The 25,235-nt window shown below is 43.9% G+C and overlaps 3 protein-coding genes across 5 annotated transcripts; all 3 read left to right on the top strand.

Annotated features, from left to right (window-relative positions):
• The first annotated feature begins 10,376 nt into the window (after window positions 1-10,376).
• On the top strand, window positions 10,377-13,831 carry LOC308113122 (uncharacterized protein). Its single transcript, XM_080469112.1, has 2 exons — window positions 10,377-10,613; window positions 11,738-13,831. The coding sequence occupies exons 1-2, from the start codon at window positions 10,442-10,444 to the stop codon at window positions 13,030-13,032; spliced, it is 1,467 nt and encodes a 488-aa protein (XP_080325238.1). The 5' UTR covers window positions 10,377-10,441; the 3' UTR covers window positions 13,033-13,831.
• A 273-nt stretch (window positions 13,832-14,104) lies between these two features.
• On the top strand, window positions 14,105-16,821 carry LOC308113127 (uncharacterized protein). Of its 2 annotated transcripts, none has more exons than XM_080469119.1 (2): window positions 14,105-14,324; window positions 15,381-16,821. In XM_080469119.1, the coding sequence occupies exons 1-2, from the start codon at window positions 14,132-14,134 to the stop codon at window positions 16,187-16,189; spliced, it is 1,002 nt and encodes a 333-aa protein (XP_080325245.1). In that variant the 5' UTR covers window positions 14,105-14,131; the 3' UTR covers window positions 16,190-16,821. The 2 variants fall into 2 exon arrangements, with proteins under 2 accessions (XP_080325245.1, XP_080325246.1); XM_080469120.1 differs by having other exon boundaries at window positions 14,127-14,534; window positions 15,381-16,815.
• A 115-nt stretch (window positions 16,822-16,936) lies between these two features.
• Window positions 16,937-20,019, top strand: LOC308113121 (uncharacterized protein). 2 transcript variants are annotated; one of them, XM_080469111.1, is made up of 3 exons: window positions 16,937-17,218; window positions 18,206-18,616; window positions 18,690-20,018. In XM_080469111.1, the coding sequence occupies exons 1-3, from the start codon at window positions 17,026-17,028 to the stop codon at window positions 18,722-18,724; spliced, it is 639 nt and encodes a 212-aa protein (XP_080325237.1). In that variant the 5' UTR covers window positions 16,937-17,025; the 3' UTR covers window positions 18,725-20,018. The 2 variants fall into 2 exon arrangements, with proteins under 2 accessions (XP_080325237.1, XP_080325236.1); XM_080469110.1 differs by having other exon boundaries at window positions 16,946-17,218; window positions 18,206-20,019.
• Window positions 20,020-25,235: the final 5,216 nt, after the last annotated feature.

The following is a 25,235-nucleotide window of genomic DNA, read 5'->3' on the forward strand; positions in this document are numbered from 1 at the left end:
TATTAGAATGTGTGAGTTTGAGTCTTCATGACGTCTGTCCCTTCAGATAGAACTCACCACAAATTAAAAGCTCATCAGTCTTTTTCAATCTATCAATTTTTAAAATGAATTTATTTGCTGTAGCTTATTTTTACTCGTTGTCTTGTTTGGACTCCTGCAGCCGCTGAGTTTGACGTGGCGAGTTGTGTGAAGGTTCCCGCCCTGCAGCAGCTTAACCCGCATCACAGAGTCCAGCCGTTGATTATTGCGGACGTGTTTAACGCAGCAGAGTTTAACGGGCTTTACGGAGGATCCGGGCGGCTGAACGCCGACGTGGAGGCGAGAGAGAGAGAGAGAGAGAGCCGGTGCAGGCGTCACGCCATCTCCTCCCGACCCGCCCTGTGTGCAGGTGAGGGGAGGAGCTGTGAGTGTCTGCTGGCGAGCTGGAGGAGGTGGAGATCCACCGTCAGGGGAAAACGCTGGAGCGTTCCACCGGTCACACTAACCCCGCCCTCCACCCGTCAGATCGTTACGCCTCCTCCTGCACACAAACGATTTCAAGTGAAAAGTCAGAACGTTGCGTTCTGGGAGACCATTCAGGACACGTTCACACCGGCCCGGTTCGATCCGGAGTCCACTTAGTCAGTTCAGGTGTGAAACTCCCCGGGACTCTAGTCCGGATCAAACCAGGGAACTCTGATCCCCCTGAAATCCTGGGGATGCTTCCGAATATTCGCCCCTTTCTCCTTTCCTGTTCACTTTTCCTTAACCCTTTAAACCGACGGCGGCGAAGGTTAGTGACGTCTGCCGTGGTGGAAAAACTACGAATTTCTGAAAAGGGACTTCAAAAAGCGTATTTATAACACTTTCCCCCTCTAACCTCTGATATAACGTCAAATATCTCAGGTTTGAATGTAAATCAAAGGAAAAGAGGAACTAAAGGGAAACGGCTGGCAGGTAAATAAAGAACCAATCAGAGTGAGAACAGGCTGCACTACAACTGGACTTTACTGTGTTGGTTCTACAACATCCAGAACATTCCGAGTTGGGATCTGGGTTCTAGATGATTTCAAGTTGTTCTAGGCAGATCATTGCTTTGGTAACTTACATGGAAGCATCGGTGGTTCCTAGGCTAAAGGAGGTTCTAAAGGAAGCATCAGTGGTTCCTAGGCTAAAGGAAGTTCTAAAGGAAGCATCAGTGGTTCCTAAGCTAAAGGAGGTTCTAAAGGGAGCATCAGTGGTTCCTAAGCTGAAGGAGGTTCTAAAGGAAGCATCAGTGGTTCCTAGGCTAAAGGAGGTTCTAAAGGACGCATCAGTGGTTCCTAGGCTAAAGGAGGTTCTAAAGGAAACATCAGTGGTTCCTAGGCTAAAGGAGGTTCTAAAGGAAACATCAGTGGTTCCTAGGCTAAAGGAGGTTCTAAAGGACGCATCAGTGGTTCCTAGGCTAAAGGAGGTTCTAAAGGAAGCATCGGTGGTTCCTAGGCTAAAGGAGGTTCTAGAGGACGCATCAGTGGTTCCTAGGCTAAAGGAGGTTCTAAAGGAAGCATCAGTGGTTCCTAGGCTAAAGGAGGTTCTAGAGGACGCATCAGTGGTTCCTAGGCTAAAGGAGGTTCTAAAGGACGCATCAGTGGTTCCTAGGCTAAAGGAGGTTCTAAAGGAAGCATCGGTGGTTCCTAGGCTAAAGGAGGTTCTAGAGGACGCATCAGTGGTTCCTAGGCTAAAGGAGGTTCTAAAGGAAGCATCAGTGGTTCCTAGGCTAAAGGAGGTTCTAAAGGGAGCATCAGTGGTTCCTAAGCTGAAGGAGGTTCTAAAGGAAGCATCAGTGGTTCCTAGGCTAAAAGAGGTTCTAAAGGACGCATCAGTGGTTCCTAGGCTAAAGGAGGTTCTAAAGGAAACATCAGTGGTTCCTAGGCTAAAGGAGGTTCTAAAGGACGCATCAGTGGTTCCTAGGCTAAAGGAGGTTCTAAAGGAAGCATCGGTGGTTCCTAGGCTAAAGGAGGTTCTAGAGGACGCATCAGTGGTTCCTAGGCTAAAGGAGGTTCTAAAGGAAGCATCAGTGGTTCCTAGGCTAAAGGAGGTTCTAAAGGAAGCATCAGTGGTTCCTAGGCTAAAGGAGGTTCTAGAGGACGCATCAGTGGTTCCTAGGCTAAAGGAGGTTCTAAAGGAAGCATCAGTGGTTCCTAGGCTAAAGGAGGTTCTAAAGGACGCATCAGTGGTTCCTAGGCTAAAGGAGGTTCTAAAACAAGCATTGAGCCTCCTTGCCTTAGCTTAGTGAGAATTCAGACTGTCCTTATCACTTAAACACTTCTGGGGTGAAGGAGAAGTGGATAGGAAAGGAGATAGGAGGGATTATTGGGAGATAGGAGGGATTATTGGGATACATCCGGGTCTCGTTTCATTTGCAAGTTTGTGGACTTTCCAGCAGATGGAGCCAGAGAACGTGACGTAGGAGCAGGAGCCTGTGCGTGTTCCTCAGATATTAAAGATTTATTGTTCTTATTCAATCAAAAGACCTTCAAACATCCCACTGATGATCTCTGACCCCCCCGACCCAGCCCCGCGGCCGATCACACGCCAACGACTTCAAGTTGAAACACAAAACCTTTGTGGTTTCACGACAACGGAGGTGGTAGCCAACGCAAACGCCCCTTTTTGAGACCAACAGGGTGAGACTCAAACTCAGAACTCACAAACCTGAGACTCAGGATTCTTAAAAAAAATAAAAAAAACTTTGATCTATAAATTCATGAACAGTTTTAATTGAGAGATTTTTCCCTTCAGATTCAAGCTGTCGTGACTTTCATGGTGTAAATCTTTGGATTTCGGTACATTCATGACATCTATTGTTTTGACGAGTTAAGCTCGAGACGTTTAAAGAAAAGGAGGAACATCATGAAGTTCAACAACTTAGTTGTGAACTCATGTTAAAGTTGTACAGCTAACCTTTTTCAACGTTTTAACTGAAGAAACATGAAAAACACATGTACATACACACACAAAACACACAAACACAAAACATACATCACAAAACAAAAGCTAATTCCAGAACAAACAGAGTTACATGGAAATTTGCTCTGAGGTGAAACGCTGTGAAAATACCCCGAAGGGCAAAGCTAACAAACTAACTGTCAACAGCCCATTGGCATCGACCTGAGTAAACTTATGTATGTAGATAAGTTTACAACAACTTGTTGTTCTCTAACAGCCGCTTGATCCATGAATGGATGTTCCTTCATGTGACTGAGACGAAGAGACGGAGGACCTAAGAGTTGCTTCTTTCTGCTCCCTTCTCATTTACATATTTGGAAACTTGTGTTGTGTATTGTATTGAATTGTTTTGTTTTTTTCTTTTATTAAGGAATGAAATAAAGACTGTCTTCTCCTCCATGTGTCCGTTACCCTCATGTGCATCACCTCTGTCTTCCCCCGTCTTTCCCTTCCTCTCCTGCTGTTCCACTGCCTGATTGTCTCGTTCACTTATTGCTCAGAATTCCAGCAGTTCTTCCTGGACCAGAGGTCTGGGCGTTCAAGGTCCTGGACCAGAGGTCTGGGAGTTCAAGGTCCTGGACCAGAGGTCTGGGCGTTCAAGGTCCTGGACCAGAGGTCTGAGAGTTCAAGGTCCTGGACCAGAGGTCTGGGCGTTCAAGGTCCTGGACCAGAGGTCTGGGCGTTCAAGGTCCTGGACCAGAGGTCTGAGAGTTCAAGGTCCTGGACCAGAGGTCTGGGCGTTCAAGGTCCTGGACCAGAGGTTCAAGGTCCTGGACCAGAGGTTCTGTGTGTTTGCTTTGGTTGATGGTTTTGCTGTTTGGCTGTAATTGACTGACTAATGTACTTTTTTGAAATAAACCTATGTGACTGAATGTCTGTTGGAAAAAAACGCAATAAACAAGTTTAAAAAAAGGATGGAGCCTGAGCGTCTTTTGGGAAAGTCGGATTTTCAATGGTTCCAAGTTCTGTTACGATGCAGTCAGGAAAAGAAACAACAAAGAAAATGTAGTTTTTTTACTTGAAACTGTTGCGTTAACAAAGCTCCAGTTTAACAAAGCTCCAGTTTAACAAAGCTCCAGTTTAACAAAGCCAGTTTAACAAGGCCAGTTTAACAAAGCCAATTTAACAAAGCCAGTTTAACAAGGCCAGTTTAACAAAGCCAGTTTAACAAAGCTCCAGTTTAACAAAGCTCCAGTTTAACAAAGCCACAGTTTAACAAAGCTCCAGTTTAACAAAGCCACAGTTTAACAAAGCTCCAGTTTAACAAAGCCAGTTTAACAAAGCCAGTTTAACAAAGCTCCAGTTTAACAAAGCTCCAGTTTAACAAAGCCACAGTTTAACAAAGCCAGTATAACAAAGCTCCAGTTTAACAAAGCTCCAGTTTAACAAAGCCACAGTTTAACAAAGCCAGTTTAACAAATCCAGTTTAACAAAGCCACAGTTTAACAAAGCTCCAGTTTAACAAAGCCACAGTTTAACAAAGCCAGTTTAACAAAGCCACAGTTTAACAAAGCTCCAGTTTAACAAAGCTCCAGTTTAACAAGGCTAGTTTAACAAAGCCAGTTTAACAAAGCTCCAGTTTAACAAGGCCAGTTTAACAAAGCCAGTTTAACAAAGCTCCAGTTTAACAAAGCTCCAGTTTAACAAGGCCAGTTTAACAAAGCCAGTTTAACAAAGCTCCAGTTTAACAAGGCCAGTTTAACAAAGCCAGTTTAACAAAGCTCCAGTTTAACAAAGCTCCAGTTTAACAAAGCCAGTTTAACAAGGCCAGTTTAACAAAGCCAGTTTAACAAAGCTCCAGTTTAACAAGGCCAGTTTAACAAAGCCAGTTTAACAAAGCTCCAGTTTAACAAAGCTCCAGTTTAACAAAGCCACAGTTTAACAAAGCTCCAGTTTAACAAAGCCAGTTTAACAAAGCCAGTTTAACAAAGCTCCAGTTTAACAAAGCTCCAGTTTAACAAAGCCACAGTTTAACAAAGCCAGTATAACAAAGCTCCAGTTTAACAAAGCTCCAGTTTAACAAAGCCACAGTTTAACAAAGCCAGTTTAACAAATCCAGTTTAACAAAGCCACAGTTTAACAAAGCTCCAGTTTAACAAAGCCACAGTTTAACAAAGCCAGTTTAACAAAGCCACAGTTTAACAAAGCTCCAGTTTAACAAAGCTCCAGTTTAACAAGGCTAGTTTAACAAAGCCAGTTTAACAAAGCTCCAGTTTAACAAGGCCAGTTTAACAAAGCCAGTTTAACAAAGCTCCAGTTTAACAAAGCTCCAGTTTAACAAGGCCAGTTTAACAAAGCCAGTTTAACAAAGCTCCAGTTTAACAAGGCCAGTTTAACAAAGCCAGTTTAACAAAGCTCCAGTTTAACAAAGCTCCAGTTTAACAAAGCCAGTTTAACAAAGCCAGTATAACAAAGCTCCAGTTTAACAAAGCTCCAGTTTAACAAAGCCACAGTTTAACAAAGCTCCAGTTTAACAAAGCTCCAGTTTAACAAAGCCACAGTTTAACAAAGCCAGTATAACAAAGCTCCAGTTTAACAAAGCTCCAGTTTAACAAAGCCACAGTTTAACAAAGCCAGTATAACAAAGCTCCAGTTTAACAAAGCTCCAGTTTAACAAAGCCACAGTTTAACAAAGCCACAGTTTAACAAAGCTCCAGTTTAACAAAGCCAGTTTAACAAAGCTCCAGTTTAACAAAGCTCCAGTTTAACAAGGCTAGTTTAACAAAGCCAGTTTAACAAAGCTCCAGTTTAACAAGGCCAGTTTAACAAAGCCAGTTTAACAAAGCTCCAGTTTAACAAAGCTCCAGTTTAACAAGGCCAGTTTAACAAAGCCAGTTTAACAAAGCTCCAGTTTAACAAGGCCAGTTTAACAAAGCCAGTTTAACAAAGCTCCAGTTTAACAAAGCCACAGTTTAACAAAGCCACAGTCTGTCCCGTCCTTCATGTGTTTGTAAATGATGTTGTATCTTTCAGTATTTGTACAAATCCTGAGCTGGAACGTTGTTTTCATGCTGCACTTGTTGAAACACGTCGGGACTCCCGGCTCACACAGCTGCTCCACAAGAATTCTACCTTTTTTCTTTCCACTTCTTCAAACTTTCCTGCAGTTTAGTTTGACTAAAGTCAACTCTGTGCAATCTTTATTGTCCTAGTTATGAAAGTATGAGTTTTATTTTCTTCTTAACCTTTGACCAAAACCTTCTGGTGGTTATTTAAACTCAAAATATTTAAACTCTTAAAAGGTGTCTGAAAGCCTTATGGGTGTTATTTAACTGCCTGGTGTTTTTCAGGTTCATAAGTCTGTAGGCTCTATGAAATGTTTGTTTATGCCTAAATTTATATATTTGCGTAAAAGATCGTCATTTGTAGACAAAGATAAAAGTAATTTGAGTATCTCATCAATAGTAAAGTACACACCGGAGGCTCAGAGACCAGAGCAGCTCAAGAGGGGATATAAACCCAGTTTCCCCCTGAGAGAAGCCACGGAGCTTCAACAGGTCCAAACTCATCTGATCACTGAACGGTAAGAACCTGACATCATTGCATCTTTGATTCACGTCCACATCTAAACTGTGACATGTTGTATATTTTCACTCAGATGGCCTCGGCTCTTCATTTCATCCTGCTCGTCAGCGTCGGGCTTTTGGCCGCATCAGTAGTGAGTAAAATCTGCTGTAAAAAAATCTTCTTTTAATGTGTTAAAAAAAAACGGAGCTACTGAATCACATTAATGGACCAAATAAAACACAATCGTATCGATCCGAGTTGTGGTAACGGTATTTTTCTCTCCACAGAAAGCAGATGATGATGATGGTTTGTATTTCTCTGATCTTTTACTTCCACTTCTAATGCTGTGCAGTCAGGCTGTTCTATGGCTTTACCGTTTATCTCATGATGTCAAACTGTTCTGCAGACGAGTGTCCTGGTTTGTGTCCTCCCATGTGGACACAGTTTGGCCAGCGGTGTTTCCTCTTCCATCTCAATCAATCTAACTGGATTGATGCAGAGGTACGTTTTAAAACAGCAGCCGCTGTCTTTTTTTTTGCAACGACGTGGTGTTTTTACTAAACTAAACGTTTCTACTGGAGAACGTTGGTGAATTTAAGCCAACTGAGCGCCTGCTTAGGGGCCCCGGCCACCAGCAGGGGGCCCCCAAGAGCAGTTAACCTTAAAAAAAAATGTGTTTACACTTTTCTTTTTTCTTTTTTTATTATATTGCAATTTTTTTTTTTTAATGCTTGAACGGTGATTCATGTATTATAACAGTTATATCATAGTATAAAAACACAGTAAACGGAGCTTTGATGATGAAGTGATTCTCCCTCTGAAACTCAGGTTCTAAGAAGGCTTGAGGAAAAATATAGAGTATCATAAAAAGTCAAATGTTTGGATTACAGTATTTTATTTACTGCAAAGTTTTTCTCCCCATTTTTTAATTACTATTAAACTTTCCATTAGATTTTTAAACGATGTTTGTTACCTTGTTTAAGCCACATCCATTCATTTACATAATTGTTTATTTGTATTCATTGTATTTATTATGTTAAATACTTTTAATCAGCCACTATTTACTTAAGTTATTTTAGTTCTTGTTGTATTTTTGTGTTACAGTTTATTTTCAAATAAAAAATAATCCAGTGGATATGTTTGCAGTGAATACATTTTATTTTACACATTCAATTTCTCAGTCTTTAAATATTCCGTGTAAATCAATCCAGGGGCCACACCTGCAGGAGAATTTACTTCCATTTCAGATTATGAACCGTAGGAAGGTGAAAACATACCTGCTGTATAAAAAGATGCTGGAAACAACACTGCTGCTGCTCTGCTGCTCTGCTGCTCTGCTCCTCTGCTGCTCCTTGACGTTTTATATGTTGATGCCCTGTTCGGCCACTAGGGGGAGGTGGTGGCTTTAGGCAAATAATAGTAAGATTTTTCTGGTAGTTTGCAAATCTGCTTCCACGACTTCCCTCAAAACTTGTGCAGCAGCGTTTCTGATGTTAGTTAACGCATGGCAGTTGCTCCAGAATGTTTCCATGACGTTGTAATTCTCTCGTCACATTTTGTCTTTTGTCCTCAGAGAAACTGCATCGCAGCAGGAGGAAACTTGGCGTCCCTTCGTGACAGTCAAGACAGCGCATTTGTCAGCTATCTGGTCCACTCACTGACCGGCACTCACACCGAGGTCTGGCTTGGAGGCCATGATACAGCGCAGGTGAGAGTTTTAGCAAAATTCAAATAGTGATGATATTTACTGGGTTCAAAAGTAATGTAGTAGTGCATCCTGGGGTCAAAAGTAATGTAGTAGTGCATCCTGGGGTTAAAAGTAATGTAGTAGTGCATCCTGGGGTCAAAAGTAATGTAGTAGTGCATCCTGGGGTTAAAAGTAATGTAGTAGTGCATCCTGGGGTCCAAATGCGACAGTAAACTCTCCTTTAATCGTGTGTGTGAACACATACGAGCTCAATGAGCTCCGAGTCGCTCTGGTTAAATAAGATGACACACCGTAGAGTGACCAGGGGACCGGCGTTAAGTTAGGTCACCCAGGGCCAGAGGGACAACGCCCCCCCCCCCCCCCCCCCCCCCCCCCCCCCCCCAACCACCACATCCACCTGTTGTAAAGCAGAATGTTGCTGATCGGTGCAAACTGATTCTTTGGACTGTTTGTTCTCAGGAGAACGTGTGGCAATGGTCCGACGGCTCAGCGTTTGAGTTCATAGAATGGTCCAGTGGTCAGCCCAACAACCTGAATGGAACTGAGAACTGCATGCAGATGAACAACAAAGGTGAGGAGGACTCCACATTGACCGTGTGTGTGTGTGTGTGTGTGTGTGTGTTGTCATGGAGACGAGGCGTGCAGCTAAAACACAGCTGATCAGAGAACAGCTGAGTCAGCGAGAAAGCGTCCTCCAACAAATGACCGTTACTTGAGAACCAAGGCACCAAGTTTAAACATGTTTTTAGAACGCAGAGCGTCAGAGGAACCTCGTGGAATTACTGTTAAACGTCTCACGTCTGCAGGATCCTCCATGTAGGAGCAGTGAGGTCAGACAATTGGCATTTTTGTTTCTGAGAGAAAAGAAATCTCTCTTCAGAATGAACGGCAGTCCTCAAAGAGAACCGTTCGTGTTCCAGACCAAAGTGCCATCGCATGTGACAGAGAAGACCTGCAGCGAGGTTCTGATGAACAATAAGATAAGACAGAGCGAGGAATGAGGCCGCGGCAACAAGAGAGAAACTTTTCTTTCAGTTCTCCCCTCCAGCTCACGCAGTGCACACCCATTATAAAGTCCAGGAACGCCTGCAAATGTTTTCAACTTAAAGGCTCACAGTTTAAAGTTGGCAGAAGATAGAAAAAAAAACTGTCTCACAACTGAACAGTGGACAGACGCAGAAACATTTCAAATGTCAAACGAAGTCTCCAGCTGAAAGTCCAGCAAAGCCTCATGGCGTGAAACAGGGACGACTTGTGGGCGTTTTTCCACCAGTTTGGAGTTTGTATGAATACTCTTAAATCCATGAATTTAGGATAGTGTTGATATTTTTTTAGACCCACAACTGATATATATATATATACATATATATATATACTACGATTGATGTTTTCTGCTTTAAGCTGTCCAGTGTCGTCATGTTACAAAGTCTTTCTCTCTCTGCAGGAAGTTCCTTCGTGAATGACGCTGCTTGTGACTTGACCATGTCTTCCGTCTGTACGAAGGACCTGTGAAGATGTTGCTGAAGCATCAATGCTGTTCGACTTCAGCGTCGACTCCGCTGAGAGATCCGCCGTCGGGATCTAGATTTCAGTCTGAATAATAAAGATTTACTCTGCATCAAACCCTTGGGAGTGTTTCATGTCGTCTTCTCACCCTAAATCTGATTATTTCTGGTCAGCAGTCACTCAACGCTGTGTTCAGAAAGAATATTGTGACATAGAATTTGGTAAAAAAACCTTTGTGATACACAACGTGATCAAAACTAGTGAGACGTCTTGGCCACAGTCCAAAATCATGCATGTGAAGTTGATTAGTGAGCTGAAGGTCCCGTTTCCACGGCAACAAATACAAGTGAAAACTGAACACAAAGACATTTTAAGGAGTTTTATAGAGAAAACCCGACAAATCGACATGAGCAAGAATCAGACCTCCTGTTTTATATACTCCAGAACCCGGCTTGAAGGAGGAGAAACCTGCAGAACTACTCTGAGGTCTCATCATTGTCCATAATGACGCATCTCCTGCTTTATTCATCTTAAATCCCTTTTACTCTTGATTTACTCCTCTTTACTCCTGTTTTATTCCTCTTTACTCTCCTGTGAGCTGAAGGTGACATGACGTTACCTCTGTTGTCCACCAGGTGTCAGTATGAATCTGAACACTTTCCTCTGGATCCTCCATCAAACCGAGAGAAGAAGAGGCTCTCTGGTTGTGTTGTCGTGTTTCAGCTGCTAAATATCAGATTTTCTGCTGTAAAGATGACTTCAGTTCAGGCGTTCAGAGACTTTATAACTCAGAGATTAACCGCTGCTGCTGTGGACATATCCTCGTTGTTTGAACGAACTGTCGTCCAGTACGAGGAGGAGCTCGACCGGCAGCGGAGATTACTGGAGATCACCTGGAAACCCGAAATAAAACTGCACAGAATCGGTAGGTTAAAGTGTCAAACAATTTAGATCAGCACATGAACGTGTCTGTTTCTGCGGGAACGGAAAACGCCTTGATTTGGTGTTTATCGTCTGGAAACGTCACGGAACAGGCAGCGGTGTTGTCGATCTCCTGGTGTCCGTGTTATCTGATGCTACCGGAAGATAGTGCTGCTTGACGCAGTTGTGAAAGCAATTTGGTTTTTTTGTGTGTGTTTTTTTTTTTTTAACAACTCCTCGTTGATTACTTTTTTGAGCAGATTATGAATGTATCAAGGAAGAAATAGTAATAAAAAGCATGGCATTGGGGTTTCTCAACATGGAGCTCGACGTTAAACAGATCGTTAATCCGACACACTGTTGACCTGAAATGACTTTTTCCTCAAATCGTGTCTGTTTTCTAACTGGCTCCCTTTAAACATCACTGACCGTCAGGAATCTGCACAATCAACCAGTTAGGACCTGGCTGAGAAATGAACAAGATCTTTACTGCAAGATGAGAAGACGCCTCCAAGTTGCCATAATAACAGTAAACATTCAATATGGTGCCTCGTCAACAGGCCTGTGAGACTCAGAATACAGATGATGTAGTTTTCCAATAATCTGTAGAACTACCATTTATTGTTAATAATAACTGTCTGGTTCAACACACAAAGCCTGCTGCTGGTCCTGGTCACCAGCGGTAGTAACTAGTTCTTCTGCACATGCTCAGTAGCTGGCCAATCAGAACAGTTTCCTCCGTGATGTCATGACTCCCAGTCCTTATTCTCCTGGGACTTGGTACTTTTATTTTGACAGCCGCCGTAATAACAATCCAACTTGGTGGTCTGTCCACGAGAATGTCCGTGTTCTGACATTGTTAATGTTTATAGCGTTTTGTTCTCCGCTCCTTGTGTGTGTGGTTTCATTACAAAAACAAACAACAGCACCCACTAGTGGACCAGCATGGAACTTTCACTTGTTGTGGCGTAAACTGACGCTCAGGCTCACCGGTGAATCTCTGCTGCATGTTTTTGCAATCATTTTCTCTCAAGTTGAGTTTTACCGGAGCAACGTTTCTTCCTGCTTTCGTTTGATTCGCTTCAGAGTTGAAATTAAATTTTTTTTCTCACTTTTGTATTTGAACAGGAAGTCCAAAACAACGACAGGATGAGAAGCAACTGTGGCTCCAGGACAGAGACGCTGGTCCACAGGAGGAGGAGGAGCCGCAGCTGAGCCAGGTCAAAGAGGAAGAGCAGGAGGAGGAGGAGGAGGAGGAAGAGCAGGAGGAGGAGGAGGGAGACGAAGACACTGGACAGATCGAAATGATTCCAGTCAGTCATGTTGACCGAACACATCCGTGGATTAAAGAGGAACCCGAGCCGCCGGAGGTCACCGTCCATCTGGAGGACGAGCAGTTTGCTCTCCAGACGGATTCTCTCCTGGAAACCTTCAGCCGCGAGCAGAGTTTTGTGCGCCAGGTGGACGACACCAGCCTCCAGTCGAACGACAAGTCCTACCTGTGTGAACTGTGTGGCAAGAGTTTCCGCCAGCAGGGCAGCTTGTTGTTACACATGAGAACTCACACAGGTGAGAAACCGTACTCGTGTGAAGCGTGCGGAAAGGCCTTCAGTCAGCCCGGCCATCTGTTGGTCCACAAGAGAACTCACACAGGTGAGAAGCCGCACCGTTGCGTCACGTGTGGGAAGCATTTCAGCCAACAAGGCACTTTGTTGCACCACATAAAAACACACTCGGGTGAGAAGCCGTACTCCTGTGAAACCTGTGGGAAGAGTTTCAGAAAGCAGGGCAACCTTTTGTGCCACGTGAGAACTCACACGGGTGAGAAGCCACACGCTTGTGCAATATGTGGGAAATGCTTCAGTGACAAAGGCAATCTGTTGCGTCATAGGAGAATTCACACAGGTGAGAAGCCGTACTCTTGTTTGACCTGTGGTAAGACGTTCCGCCAGCAGGGTTCTCTGTCCTGCCACATGAGAACTCACACAGGTGAAAAACCACATTCGTGTGTGATATGCGGGAAAAGTTTCAGTATGCAGAGTTCCTTCCTGTTCCACATGAGAACTCACACAGGTGAGAAGCCGCATTCCTGTGAGGTCTGTGGGAAAAGTTTCACCAAGCAGAGTTACCTCTTGTGCCACATGAGGACTCACACAGGTGAGAAGCCACATTCTTGCGAAATGTGTGGAAGGAGTTTTAGCGACAAAGGGAATTTGCTTCGCCACATGAGAATCCACACGGGTGAGAAGCCGTACCCCTGTGCGATGTGTGGGAAAAGTTTCCGTCAGCAGAGTTCTCTGTCCTGCCACGTGAGAACTCACACAGGTGAGAAGCCGTATTCCTGTAACACATGTGGAAAGACCTTCAGCCAGTACGGGAACCTCTTTGTTCACAGGAAGAAACATGTGAAGTTGGAGTCTTGAACTTTTTACCGGCTGCACTGAATTCCTGCCGACCCAGACCAACGATTACAATCGCGAGAGAACCGTGGCAACATCTTTGGCCGCGGTTCTACATGGACATGAGGAACTGGAGCTAAACCCAAATAGACGCTCTGCAGCTACGACGGCAAAACCTGTCAACAAAGTATGTTGGTATGTGAGGAACATTTTTTGGGAGAGTTCTCTCCGAACGCATTGTCGTCACAAAGGCGAGGATGGACGGCGCACGCCATTTACATTTTATTCTTGTGCAATCGCAGCGACTCGCGTACATAAGTTGTGGTGATTCAGCGTCTTTTCAACGTACGATCTGAACTCGGCAAACTGCAAGGCGTGCTCAAAGTTTATCAGACTCATGTCGTACAGTGTGGCTCGCTGTGAACTTCTCAGATTGTTAAAATCCCACAGTGTGCAGGCGACCCTACAGAAGGAAGAGAGAAATAAATCAGCCGTCAAGATCAGAGAACAATCAGCTTGACTTTTATGTCCCAGCCATTAAATCTACATAGTTCATGTTACTGTGTTTGGCATGCGTGTGCCTTTACAGTTGATCTTTCTTTTCTTGTGTTTTGGGGTGGGGGGTCCTGCTGTGCTTGTGAAGTGCTTATTGTGACTATACACGGTAGATGTAAAGAAGAAGGGATACGTAGACCAGAGTGTAACTCTCCATCATGACCTGCTCGTATTAACAGTTTGTCAGCAAACATGACGCAAGAATTTCTGGTTGTATAACCTGTGTTTACATGCTTTTTGTAAAATAATAAAGACCATATTAACTGCCACATTTGTATTTTGACTGTTTGTTGATAATTTCTTTCTCTTTCTTCTTGAAGATGGAAGAATCCAGTAGAAACGTGTGGAAGGTTAGTTGTAGGATTCAAACTGTGGTTCAGGTAGTGACACTCTCTACTATTTAAATGTCGACTCACACGTGAACCAAAACGAGTCTAATCTGCCTGAAATCAATGACAAACGATTAATTTGATTCACACGGTGGTTCACATGCCGACCGCTAGAGGGCGGTAACGATTTTCAAAGAACCGGAAGTAGAACCGTCTCGGTTGAGTTTCCGGTGTGAAACATGTCTTCTCCTGCAGAAACGATGAGCTCAGTTCAGTCGTTCAGAGACTTTATAACCCAGAGATTAACCGCTGCTGCAGTGGAAATATTCTCCATGTTTGAACAAACTGTGGTTCAGTACGAGGAGGAGATCGAGCGTCAGCGCAGACTGCTGGAGATCAGCTGGAAACCGAGGATAAAGTTGCACAGAATCGGTACGTTCAAATGTTGAACTCTCGGAAATGAAAAAAAAAAAAAAAACACATGAAGCTGATCTATGTTGAACCTTTTTTTTTAACGGAAAACCACTGGATTATTATTGAAACTAGATGTCATAGCGGAAATCGGTGTTTCGGATCGACTTGTGTCCATGTTAACCGGTGACCTTTTGACGTCAGCGGAATCCTGTTGCTATGTTTATGCAGGTGAATATTCAATGTGGTGAAATGTAAATATTACAACTTCTAAACACATGATATAGTCTCTTAATGATAATTATTATAATTATTATTATTAGCAGGATCTGGCTGCAGACTTGATGGGGACATTAGGCTCAGATCATGATCTTCCATTTCTACAGTCAGGGATCTAATAGAAAGAACAGAGAGAGAGAGACGACAGGAGAGATACAGAATGTTAGTGGCATGTAATGATGATGTATAACTGCATGAAGAGGGTAAATACAGAGAAGAGAAGGTCCAGCAGTCTACAGCGGTTTAATTAGAAAATGGTCCAGAGTGGTCTGAACCAGACCGGAGGATCAGGATCGGTTCTGTTCCAAAGTAACTCCCAGGTTTCTCACAGTGGTACTGCAGCTCAAAGTAATACCGTCCAGTGTTTCTAGACGTCGGTTTGGTCGACCGGCGTACTATGGCGTCATTACATGGATCACCATCTTTTGGTGGTTGGTCTATACATCAGTTTCAGTCACACCGTTTGAATTCACTCAGCTATGGTTCCTCGTGTTGAACGTCGTGTTTTGTACTCTGGAGCTTTCCATAACGAAAAGAAAGTATTTACCTCCACGGAGAGTTTTCTTCTGCAGGTGTTTGGCTGATGATATGAAGTTAAATACCTTCGACTCCCTTCTGCTACGTTGTGAGCCGGAGTTTCACCTGGCGCACTCGGCTTGTGTAGAAAGAAAGACTATCGGCTCTACCAGCGCCCGTTTTAGATCAGATCAAATCAAAAAGCACATCAGCAACAGCTAATATTAATTAAGCAGTTTTATTTATCTATTTATTTATTCATTTATTTATTCTTGGCTCCAGAAAATGCAGATCAGCCCGTCTGGGAGGAGAATGAGCTGTGGGACCAGGAGAGGGTCTCCAGTCCAGACCCGGAGGAACCTCTACACATTAAGGAGGAGGACGACGACGTAGAACCTGGACAGAGTGAAACCATGAGGTTCGACCGGGGGCCTCCGCACGTCAAAGAAGAAGAAGCAAAGCCTCCAGGAGTTCCAGTCGAGCAGGATGAGTTCAGCAGCAGACGGGACGAGCAGCCGTTTCTTAAGTACGACACTCAGAGGTTTATGAGGAGCGTCGGTGACGACCGGCGGGACCAGAATGACTCGGACAGAGAGGCGCTCCTGTCTGAACCCTCTGCCGCTGCTCGGAGGGAAGATCAGAACAAAGACGAGTGTTTAAATTCAGGATCCTTCGCAGCTGAAGAGCCGCTCCACAGATGTCACGCCGCCACGTCCGACAGCGGTCGTCAAATTAACGCCGATGACGATCCCTCAAAATTTGTCGTTCTTGGAAACGAGTATAAATTTATTTCTCAGCTAAAGGAAAGCCACCAAATGCACGCGGGTGAGAAGCCGTTTCTGTGTAAAATATGTGGGAAAACCTTCCGGCTGCAGAGGTCTCTGTGTCTGCACATGAGGACTCACACGGGTGAGAAGCCACACTCCTGCGAGATCTGCGGGAAACGTTTTCGTCAGCCCAGTCACCTGTTGGTACACAAGAGAATTCACACGGGTGAGAAGCCGTATTCCTGCAAGACGTGCGGGCAAACCTTCCGGCAGTACGGGAATCTGTTCACTCACAGCAAGAGACACAAGAGCGCAAAGTCCTGAGACCCGCAGGACGTTTACGATCAGAAGAAAATGATTTGTTCTCCTCAAAACATTGTCCGAGGAAGGAGGAGGAATCTTTTTTTGTTTTCTCCTTTTAATAAGTCTGAAGTGAGAAAAAGTGAAGAAGAGACGACTGGTGGTTTTGTCTCCGGGCGTCTGATTCGTCCAACATTCATCAGAAGTTCCGTTTTTTTCTCGGCAACAATCACCTTGAGCTTCTGCCTTTGACTTTTTGTCCAAACAGATGATTTGTGTGAAACTTCAGCTCAGTATCTTCAGACTCATCACTCAGGATGGTCGATCTATTTTCACTTAACTTGCTCACGTCGTGAAAAGCTTCCACTTCCTGAGAAATAGGGTTCTGTGGACGTTGTAAATTCTGTTCGACTCGGAAATCATAGAAGTTTGATTATGAAAGTATGGATTTCAGTAGAGTCAGAATTAATTTGATGGAGAATAAAGGAGAACTGAACAACCTGCAGTGTTTCCTCAGTTTGGTTTTCAAAATTTTCTGTATGTTTTCATTTGTACCTCCTTCCTGCCTCTTGACCAGGTCGTCATTGTAAATGAGAAGGAGTTCTCAATTGAGCTACCTGGTGAAATTAAATTAAATGTTCACTTTGCCTTGGATCAAATTTGATCGTTCATCGATGACTTTTTGGTGAAATAATGGTGAAAAAAGTAACTTGTTTTATTTGCATGTTGTTACCGGTTGGTTCCAGCAGGTGGCGCTTCAACATCACGAGTCTCCAGCAAAACGAGAGAAGAAGAAGTTTTTTCTGTTTTTTGGGGACGACCAGACTGTTTTGTGTCTTTGTCGTTTTCCTGATGTAAAAATGTCGTCCGCTGCAGAAGAGATGAGTCCGGGTCAGAGTTTAAAAGGGTTTATAACCCAGAGATTAACCGCGGCTGCGGTGGAAATCTTCTCCGTGTTTGAACAAACTATCGTCCGGTACGAGGAGGAGATCGACCGGCAGCGCACGTTGCTGGGAATCAGCTGGAAACCCGAAATAAAGTTACACAGAATCGGTAGGTTTGACGGAAACACTCTGACTGAACCGACACGTTAATGTGGCGCGTGACGAGGCTCGCAGTCTTTCTGGATTTCAACTGGAGAGCCGCCCAGAGCATAGGCAGGTGTTTCGGACCGACTGGTGTCCGTGTTAACTGCTGTCACCGGAAGTCCTCACAGCAGACTTTGAAAAGGTCACCTGGTGAGCAGATGACGAATCCATCAAGAAGGAAGCAGTTTGTGGAGTTTGATTTGAGGGATTGTCACGTGATTACAGATTATTCTAAACTCTTAAGATGTTATTTACTTCCTCTTTACCATCTTACTTTACTAACTTCCTGCAGGCTAATGCTAATCCTCACATTTTAACTTCAAACTCAGGCTCTTTTGAAAACCTGCTCCCGAGGTGGAACTTCTTGAGAACACTCAGGTTCCGTGTTCGTGTAGACAGAACACACACACACTCGCTTCATGAAATAGCCGAGCAGCAAGGGGTCACATCTATTGTTTTTGCTGAAGAGTGAAAAACCTGCAGGGATCAGATCAGTTTAGCTCCGAACTGTTTCTGCTCTTTCTACCTTAATTTCCGGACCATTGAGCACACCTGAATATAAGCCGTACGCTCCAAATAAAAATAAAAAATAAAAAAGTGAACATGTATAGGATGCACTTGTCTATAAGCTGCAGGCGTCTTGCGTTTTAACGGCATGAATTTCATTGTGGGGATTGTGTTTTTATGCGAGAGATCGGAGTTACGTGATGCACCTGAACGCATCACCCATGTATCTGCTGCACGAAGCTCGTTAACCCGTTAAAATCCATAAATTAGCCGCGTCGTTGTTTAAGCTGCAGCGTTCAAAGCGAGTGGAACAAGTAGCAGCTTCTCGTCCAGAAAATAGTGCAACTGATTAATTTAGAATCGAACGAGCTTCTTCTTCATCTGTGAGACTTTGAACCTGATGAACAGGAAGTCAAACTGAACCGGTGTCTCTCTGTCCCTCCAGAAACTCCACGGCAGCGTGTTGTTGACAGGAAGTCCAGCTCGGTCCAGGAGGAGGCGGAGCCTCTGCAGATCAAACAGGAGGAGGAAGAGGAGGAGAAGGTGGAGCTTCGACACTTTGGAGTGATCAGACCGGAGCACGACAGCGAGCATCTCCGTGTCAAAGAGGAGTGTGAGGCTCCGGAGGTCACGGTCCGTCTGGAGGAGCTCGTCTTCGCCGCCGCCGCCGCGCCGAGCCCCGATCAGGACGACTGTGCAAACTCGGGATCAGGCGGGAGTCAAACACCAAACGACGGCGTGGAAAAATCTCCCGAGTCAGGAAACCGGGGTGGCGTCGACGCCGAGGAGACGTGTTCAAAGTTTGGCATTGTTGGGACAGACTTTCAATTTCTGTCTCAGTTGAAGACACACACAGGTGAGAAGCCTTTTCTCTGCAAAACGTGTGGGAAAGGTTTCAGTCAACGGAGAGCTTTGCTCATCCACCTCAGATCCCACACGGGTGAGAAGCCACATCACTGTGTGACGTGCGGGAAGAACTTCCGTCAGCCCGGCCATCTGATGGTCCACAAGAGAACTCACACAGGTGAGAAGCCACATTCTTGTTTGCTGTGTGGGAAGCGCTTCGGTCAGCACGGTTCTTTGTGGAACCACATGAAAATCCACTCGGGTGAGAAGCCGTACTCCTGTGAAATCTGTGGGAAACGCTTTATAAAGCAGTGTAACCTTCTGTACCACAGGAGAATTCACACAGGTGAGAAGCCATATTGCTGTGGGACATGTGGGAAAACTTTCAGTGACAAAAGTAATCTGTCCGGCCACATGAAGACTCACAGAGACGAGAAGGAACATTCCTGCGCAACATGTGGAAAAAGTTTCAATGGACACAGTAAATTGATGCGCCACATGCGGACTCACACAGGTGAGAAGCCGCACTCCTGTGAAATGTGTGGGAAGAGTTTCAGTCAGCAGAGCTACCTTTTGTGCCACATGAGGACTCACACGGGTGAGAAGCCTCATGCGTGTGCAATATGCGGCAGGAGTTTCAGTGACAAAGGGAACATGCTGCGCCACATGAGAATCCACACGGGTGAGAAGCCGTACATGTGCGTGACATGCGGAAAAAGTTTCCGTCAGCAGAGCTCTTTGTCGTGCCACATCAGAACTCACACGGGTGAGAAGCCGTATTTTTGTAAGACATGTGGGAAGACCTTCAGCCAATACGGTCATCTGTTCGTTCACGTGAAGAAACACGCATGTGAGAATCCTTTAAATGCCTACAGTGAAGAGAATATCCGGGAAGTGATGCTCCCGGAAACGAGCGATTCTGTTTAAAGTCAGACGTGGATGTTTTCTGTCTTCAGTTTTAACCACGACGGAAACGCTTCTACTCCGTCTCCGTGGAAACAAAACTTTTCTGACACGCTGCTCCTGGTCCTGGTCGTCACTAGTAGTTCTGCACATGCTCAGTCCATATTCTCCTGGACGTTGTCATGGAAACGGGGCTTCAGTTTAAGAGTTTCAAATAACGTTTTCTTGTGAAATTATGACGACTAGTTTTGTCCATACGAATGTCCATGTGCGCTGCCATTGTTAATGTTGATAGTGGAGTGTTCTCTGCACCATCTAGTGGTCCAACATGTGAACTACATCGTTTTCAGTGTTTCCGCAGTTTTCGTCGTTTTCAGACTCTTTGTGGCTCCGTTTTGCTCAATAAACGACTCAATAAGCTCTTATTTTAATTTGTTTTGCTCAGAAGTCTGAAGGACTCTTCTTGCTCGCCGAGGGAATAATGTGACACTAATAAACTCATATGAAAGTATGTTTTTGTATTTTCATTATTCCCAATGGGCCGGGGTTTACTTACATCTCATATGTGGAGAGAAATGAGGGAAAAACATGGACAATTAATTGTTTTTCTATTTCTTGAGTTCAGTCTATGTAAAATGTTAAATATTCATCAGTTTATACACTGTCTTCATTTTAAATGTGTTTACTCCAGATAAGAGGATTTTGCAAATTTTTTTTTTTCACAGTAAATTGTATCACAGTCAAAATAGTCCTGAGCAAGAACTATATAGAATATTGCATTTAATAAGTATTCATAGACTCACATGAGCTGTAAACTGCACTCATATGGAAAATGTATCTAAACTAAAAAAGTTTAAGAGGAAGAGGAACGTGCAGAACCAGACTCAGGGGTTCCTCACAGGGACACAGGAGGTGAAAGTAATACTATCCAGTGGTTCTACTTGTTTACATAAATTCCCTCTCGAATACGACCACTCGTGTTTTATCTGAGTTCACCAGCAGGAAGTTCAGCTCATCGGGCTTTTATGTCTTTAAGACCAGTTGATCAATATCATCTGGTTCCACTGATCAACAGATTAGTGTATCAATAGAGGTATTTCCTGATAATCTTCCTACAGGAAGCAGGTAGAATATATATAAATATATATATATATAGTATTTTGTATTATTGTTTTTTTAAATAGGAGTCACACTTTTTAAGTTCGAGAAATGTTTGTTTAATATTAAAAACATTTTTATGGACTAAATGACTTGCATGGTCTCCTTTTTAACGTTCTCTCGTGTGAATAAAAGGGAGGAGGAGGAGCTGCAGGAGGAGGAGGAGGAGGAGGAGCTGCAGGAGGAGGAGGAGGAGGAGGAGGAGCTGCTCACCTCTCACAGCTGAAGTCGTTTCTCTTAAACGAGTCGGTGCGTCATTACGCCGTTTGGAGCTCCATCGTTTGATCCTTCCTCAGTCTCGGTCTCTGCAGCTACAATGAGCTCGACTCAGGTTTTAAGAGAATTCATTAACAGGAGACTCACCTGTGCTGCAGTGGAAATCTACAATCTGTTCGAAAATACCGCGGTCCTGTTCGAGGCGGAGATGGACCGTCAGCGCAGACTGCTGGAGAGGACGCAGCGGCGCGCAGGTTTGAGTTACTGAACCAACACATGACTCGGGATTGACGCTGGGATTTTACGATTGCTGACAGAAATCAAGGTTTCATTATGTAAAAGACCAAAGGTGAAGAATAATACCCCCATTGTGTGAGACGATGTGTAAACTAGGAGACTGTCACCCAATTTATATCCCCTTTTCTCCAAATTCAGAATTCAAGTGGCTATAAATAAATACAATGTAAGGATCAAAATAAATTCAATGTTCAGAAAGTTAAATTTATAATTTACTTTAATTTCTAGATTCTGAAAAGAAAAGAAATCCAGTTAGTTGAAAATTGAGTGTTTTCACTAAATGGCATATTTTGATTTAAGTTGCTTCTTGTATTGAAGAAACTGTTTTATTTAAATTATAAACACTGTTTAAGTTTTTTTTTTATTCCTCAGTTTTACTTTGTTATGCTCTGAGCAAATATATTCACTGGATGTCCTGCTCTGAAAAGATTAGTTTTGCTGGTTTGCTTTAAATCCTGAGTGTCGACAATATAAACGTTCCTCTAAGATTTGTCTTCACAGCGTTTGTAGAACAGAAAATTGTTTTTTTTTTTTTAGAAATGAGGCCCTTGATAAACAGATATGGAGAGATGTTTGTTAATGAAAGGGTTTAGTATGTGACAAAACAAGAATTCAGAACAATAAGTGGTAAAATGGCGTCACAGATGCACTTGTTGAAGAATATGTTTGTTTTTTTTAAGGTTTGGAAATTAAGTTTAAGTTGGGAGTTTTGCCAAGAGGCCATTATCCTGTTTGGTATTGGAGACTGACCAGTTAATCTATTAAACCTGGTAGAAAGCAGGATGTCGTGTCCTGAAGTAGACTATCTGAGGGACTGTCAATCCAGTGAGGACGGATCCTACTTCCTGTTTCTACACATTTTAATGGACGTATTTACTTAGTTTGCTTTACCGACCAACATCACTTTTGCATCCCGAGTCGGGGCGACCGCCCGGTCCCTCACCAGGTGCTTGTCTTCAGACCAAGGGAGGAAGACCAGGTACCCACATAAATCTCATGCACGCTCAGGATGAAGGTGCAAACTGCAGACCTCCAGTCTGTAAAGGAATGAGAGTCTTCCTCTTGTGCTTTGAGAAACCAGCCACTGTGTGGCGCCACCTGCTGATGTGGAGCTGATGTTCATCCTGAACAGGTCGGACTGGTAAAAAAGAACCATAATTACCTTTAAATTTAAACTTCAAGGATTGTCTTTGTCGTGGCGCAGAGTGCACATGATGGAAATGTTTATTTTCACCACCAGTTACTGAAAATGACTCCAATCTCAACATGAAGCCAATTAGAATGAAACCTTCCGACGCAAAATCCAGTGAAAAGTCCTGAAGAGTTCTCCTGTAGCTGTTGCATTGTGGGAGTTTTTAACAGACTCCCCCTGACAGCGCGGCTTTGAGGCGAGTTTAGAAACTCCGCTCGGGTCTCGGGCCCCGTTTACAGGCAACCATTTCTTTTTGTAACTTTCGTTGCTCTTTGGGTCTGTTTCCACGACAACGGAGCTCAGAGCCGCTGAAAACGGCAGTTTTTGGAAATGGCAAAAAAATGACCCTTTCTGGAAACGACTGAGGACGACGGAGTGCCGTGACTCCCAGTCCATATTCTCCTGGACTTGGATAGTTTTATTTTGACAGTAACCGTAATAACAATCCAGCGTGAGGTAGAGAGAGATCAATGTTTATTCTGTTTCCATGGAAACGGACATCATTTTAAAAACGTAAACCTTTACTAAAATGAAAATGCAGAAATTAGGCATTTTCACTTAACGTTGTCATGGTAACGGAGCCTCATTGTTGCGTTCTGTCCTCTACTCTCAAATGAGTTTAAAAAATATCAAAATTTCCATTGCAATTTTTTTTTTGACAGTTTTACATCAAATACAGTCGGTCAGAATTTCTTTTTTCTTTGAAATGTTCATAATTTGCTCAGGCCGGTCGTTTCCACTGCTCATGGTGTGACAGAACTGTACGGTGCAAAGCGTACCCAGACCCAGCTCTACACTCTGGAGTGCCAAACTCTTCCTTAAAGCCTCGGTTCTCTGTGACACAGGCCCAGTGTAGCGCCGACATTTCATTAATCCAGTTAACTAGACATCCAGCGAGCACAAAGCAGACTTTGTGAACAACACAGGATTCATACGGCCGATATTTAAATATTACTGCTTGTCCGGAGTGACGATCGATCAGCAGACGGCTGAGTTTTGCTCCTTACAAAGGGAACCGTTCTGTAGAGCTGGGTACCCCAACGGCACGGCGGCGAAAAGATTTAACCCTTTGGTACCGTTATTTTGGTACCATCAAAGGTTTCGCAGTGGGGACGCATGAAAACCTGAACCGTACTGAGCCGCACTGTTCTGTGCGGTGGAAACAAGGCTTAAGAGAACGTCTCAGTTGCACATCTTTTGCTCACGTGCCTTGTTCTGTCATAACGTTTCACTTCTTCTAGACTTCCCACAGCAAGAGGTCCAGAACCAGGCCGCGAATTCCAGCCCGCAACAGGTGATCCCAGAACCTCTGCTGGAGGAACAGGATGCGGAGGAGGAGGAGGAGGAGGAGGATGATGATGATGATGATGATGATGATGAAGAGCAGCTAGAGGAGGACAGCGATGACTATATCGACGATGAAAGTGGCCAGAGTGAACCTGAGGCTCACAGCCAGCAGCTCCCCTCCCGGAACTTCGCCAAAATGTTTATCAACGCGCGGCTGATCGCTGCCGCCATGGACATTTTCATGGCTTCTGAGGACACCATCATCCAGTACGAGAAGGAGATTGATAGTCGGTGTAGACTACTGGATATGAGGGCGGACCGACATGGCACGTAAAACTCTGAGAACGAATGCTCCAGACCGACACATTCTGCTGATCCTATTCATGATTTGTTTTTGTCCTTCCAGACAACCAGTCGCAGCTTCCCCGACTCCAGAGGACCGGCTCCGGCGTGAGCCAGGAGAAACCAGAGCTCCCACAAAACAAAGAAGACCAGGAGGTACCAGAGCTTCCACATAGCAAAGAGGAAGAGGAACACGAGGCCAGCGGCAGTTCGGCGGAGTTTAGCGGCGCCAGCGTGGAACTTCTTTCTCCCATCGCGGCCGACGGCTGGGATCAGGAACCGGGACACCACGAAGACCCAGGTCCAATGGGAGATACAGAGCCGAGGCGGAACAAGAGGGTTCACAGTGACAACGTGTAGATCTCTCCTCCGTCACGTCTCCGTTCTGCAGAAAAGTTATTAAGTCTTTAAAAGCCTTAAAGGCTAATGCCCAAATCCACACAGGTGAGAAGCCACAGTTTTCTCCAACGTGCAAGAAACAATTAAATATATATATATTTTTTTAATTTTTAAGGAAAAATCCCACACTCACATGAACTCATCGACCCAGAAAACATCCATGGTCTCATTATCACAAAACACCTGAAGGAAAAACACAACAAACCACGGGGGAGAGAAGAAGCTCGTCTGTTCACTTTATGGTAGAAATCAGTCAGAAAGTAGGAATGTTGACACTGTTATTGATTAAAATTCGTTAATTAAACAAAACACTTATCTGTTCCAAGTTTAGTTTATTATTTTCGAGCACATTGAATTATGTTACACGTTTAACTTTTTTTATTTTTATTTTTTTTTTTTTTTTTACTGGGTGTTTTGGAAAAAAACAAACCTTCACATCCGTCTGAACTTCACTAAACTCCCGTCATGTTTTGAGTTTCTGATTGTTTTTAACTTGTACTATTTACATCATGGAAATAAAGTCTGTTGAATTAGCTATGACTGTTGTTTTTCGTTAAGGTGGACACACTGACGGTCAACATCTAGACTAAACCCCTTTCAGAATAAGAGCCAGACGTTCGTCAAACCGAGGGCCCGGACCGTCGAGACCGACTGAATCCTTCAACTCCCACATGAAAAATGTTTAAAGCAACGGGGCAAGAAGCAATCTCTTCAGTGCAAGACACCCGCCAACTGTTGCTCAGAGTATAATGCTTTATAGAACCCAGGAGTTTGTGTTAATATTATATAAATAAAATTGTCCCTTGAATTAAAAAAAAAAAAATGAAGACCACAA

This window comes from Lipophrys pholis, assembly GCF_963383615.2.
Source record: "Lipophrys pholis genome assembly, chromosome: 8".
Lineage (NCBI taxonomy): Eukaryota > Metazoa > Chordata > Actinopteri > Blenniiformes > Blenniidae > Lipophrys > Lipophrys pholis.

Excerpts from the sequence above, each read along its gene's own strand:
- LOC308113122 (XM_080469112.1), top strand. The coding sequence starts at position 10,442 with ATGACTTCAGTTCAGGCGTTCAGAGACTTTATAACTCAGAGATTAACC. Across the intron at positions 10,614-11,737 it reads AATAAAACTGCACAGAATCG|GAAGTCCAAAACAACGACAG; the intron begins GTAGGTTAAAGT and ends GTATTTGAACAG.
- LOC308113127 (XM_080469119.1), top strand. The coding sequence starts at position 14,132 with ATGTCTTCTCCTGCAGAAACGATGAGCTCAGTTCAGTCGTTCAGAGAC. Across the intron at positions 14,325-15,380 it reads GATAAAGTTGCACAGAATCG|AAAATGCAGATCAGCCCGTC; the intron begins GTACGTTCAAAT and ends TCTTGGCTCCAG.
- LOC308113121 (XM_080469110.1), top strand. The coding sequence starts at position 17,026 with ATGTCGTCCGCTGCAGAAGAGATGAGTCCGGGTCAGAGTTTAAAAGGG. Across the intron at positions 17,219-18,205 it reads AATAAAGTTACACAGAATCG|AAACTCCACGGCAGCGTGTT; the intron begins GTAGGTTTGACG and ends CTGTCCCTCCAG.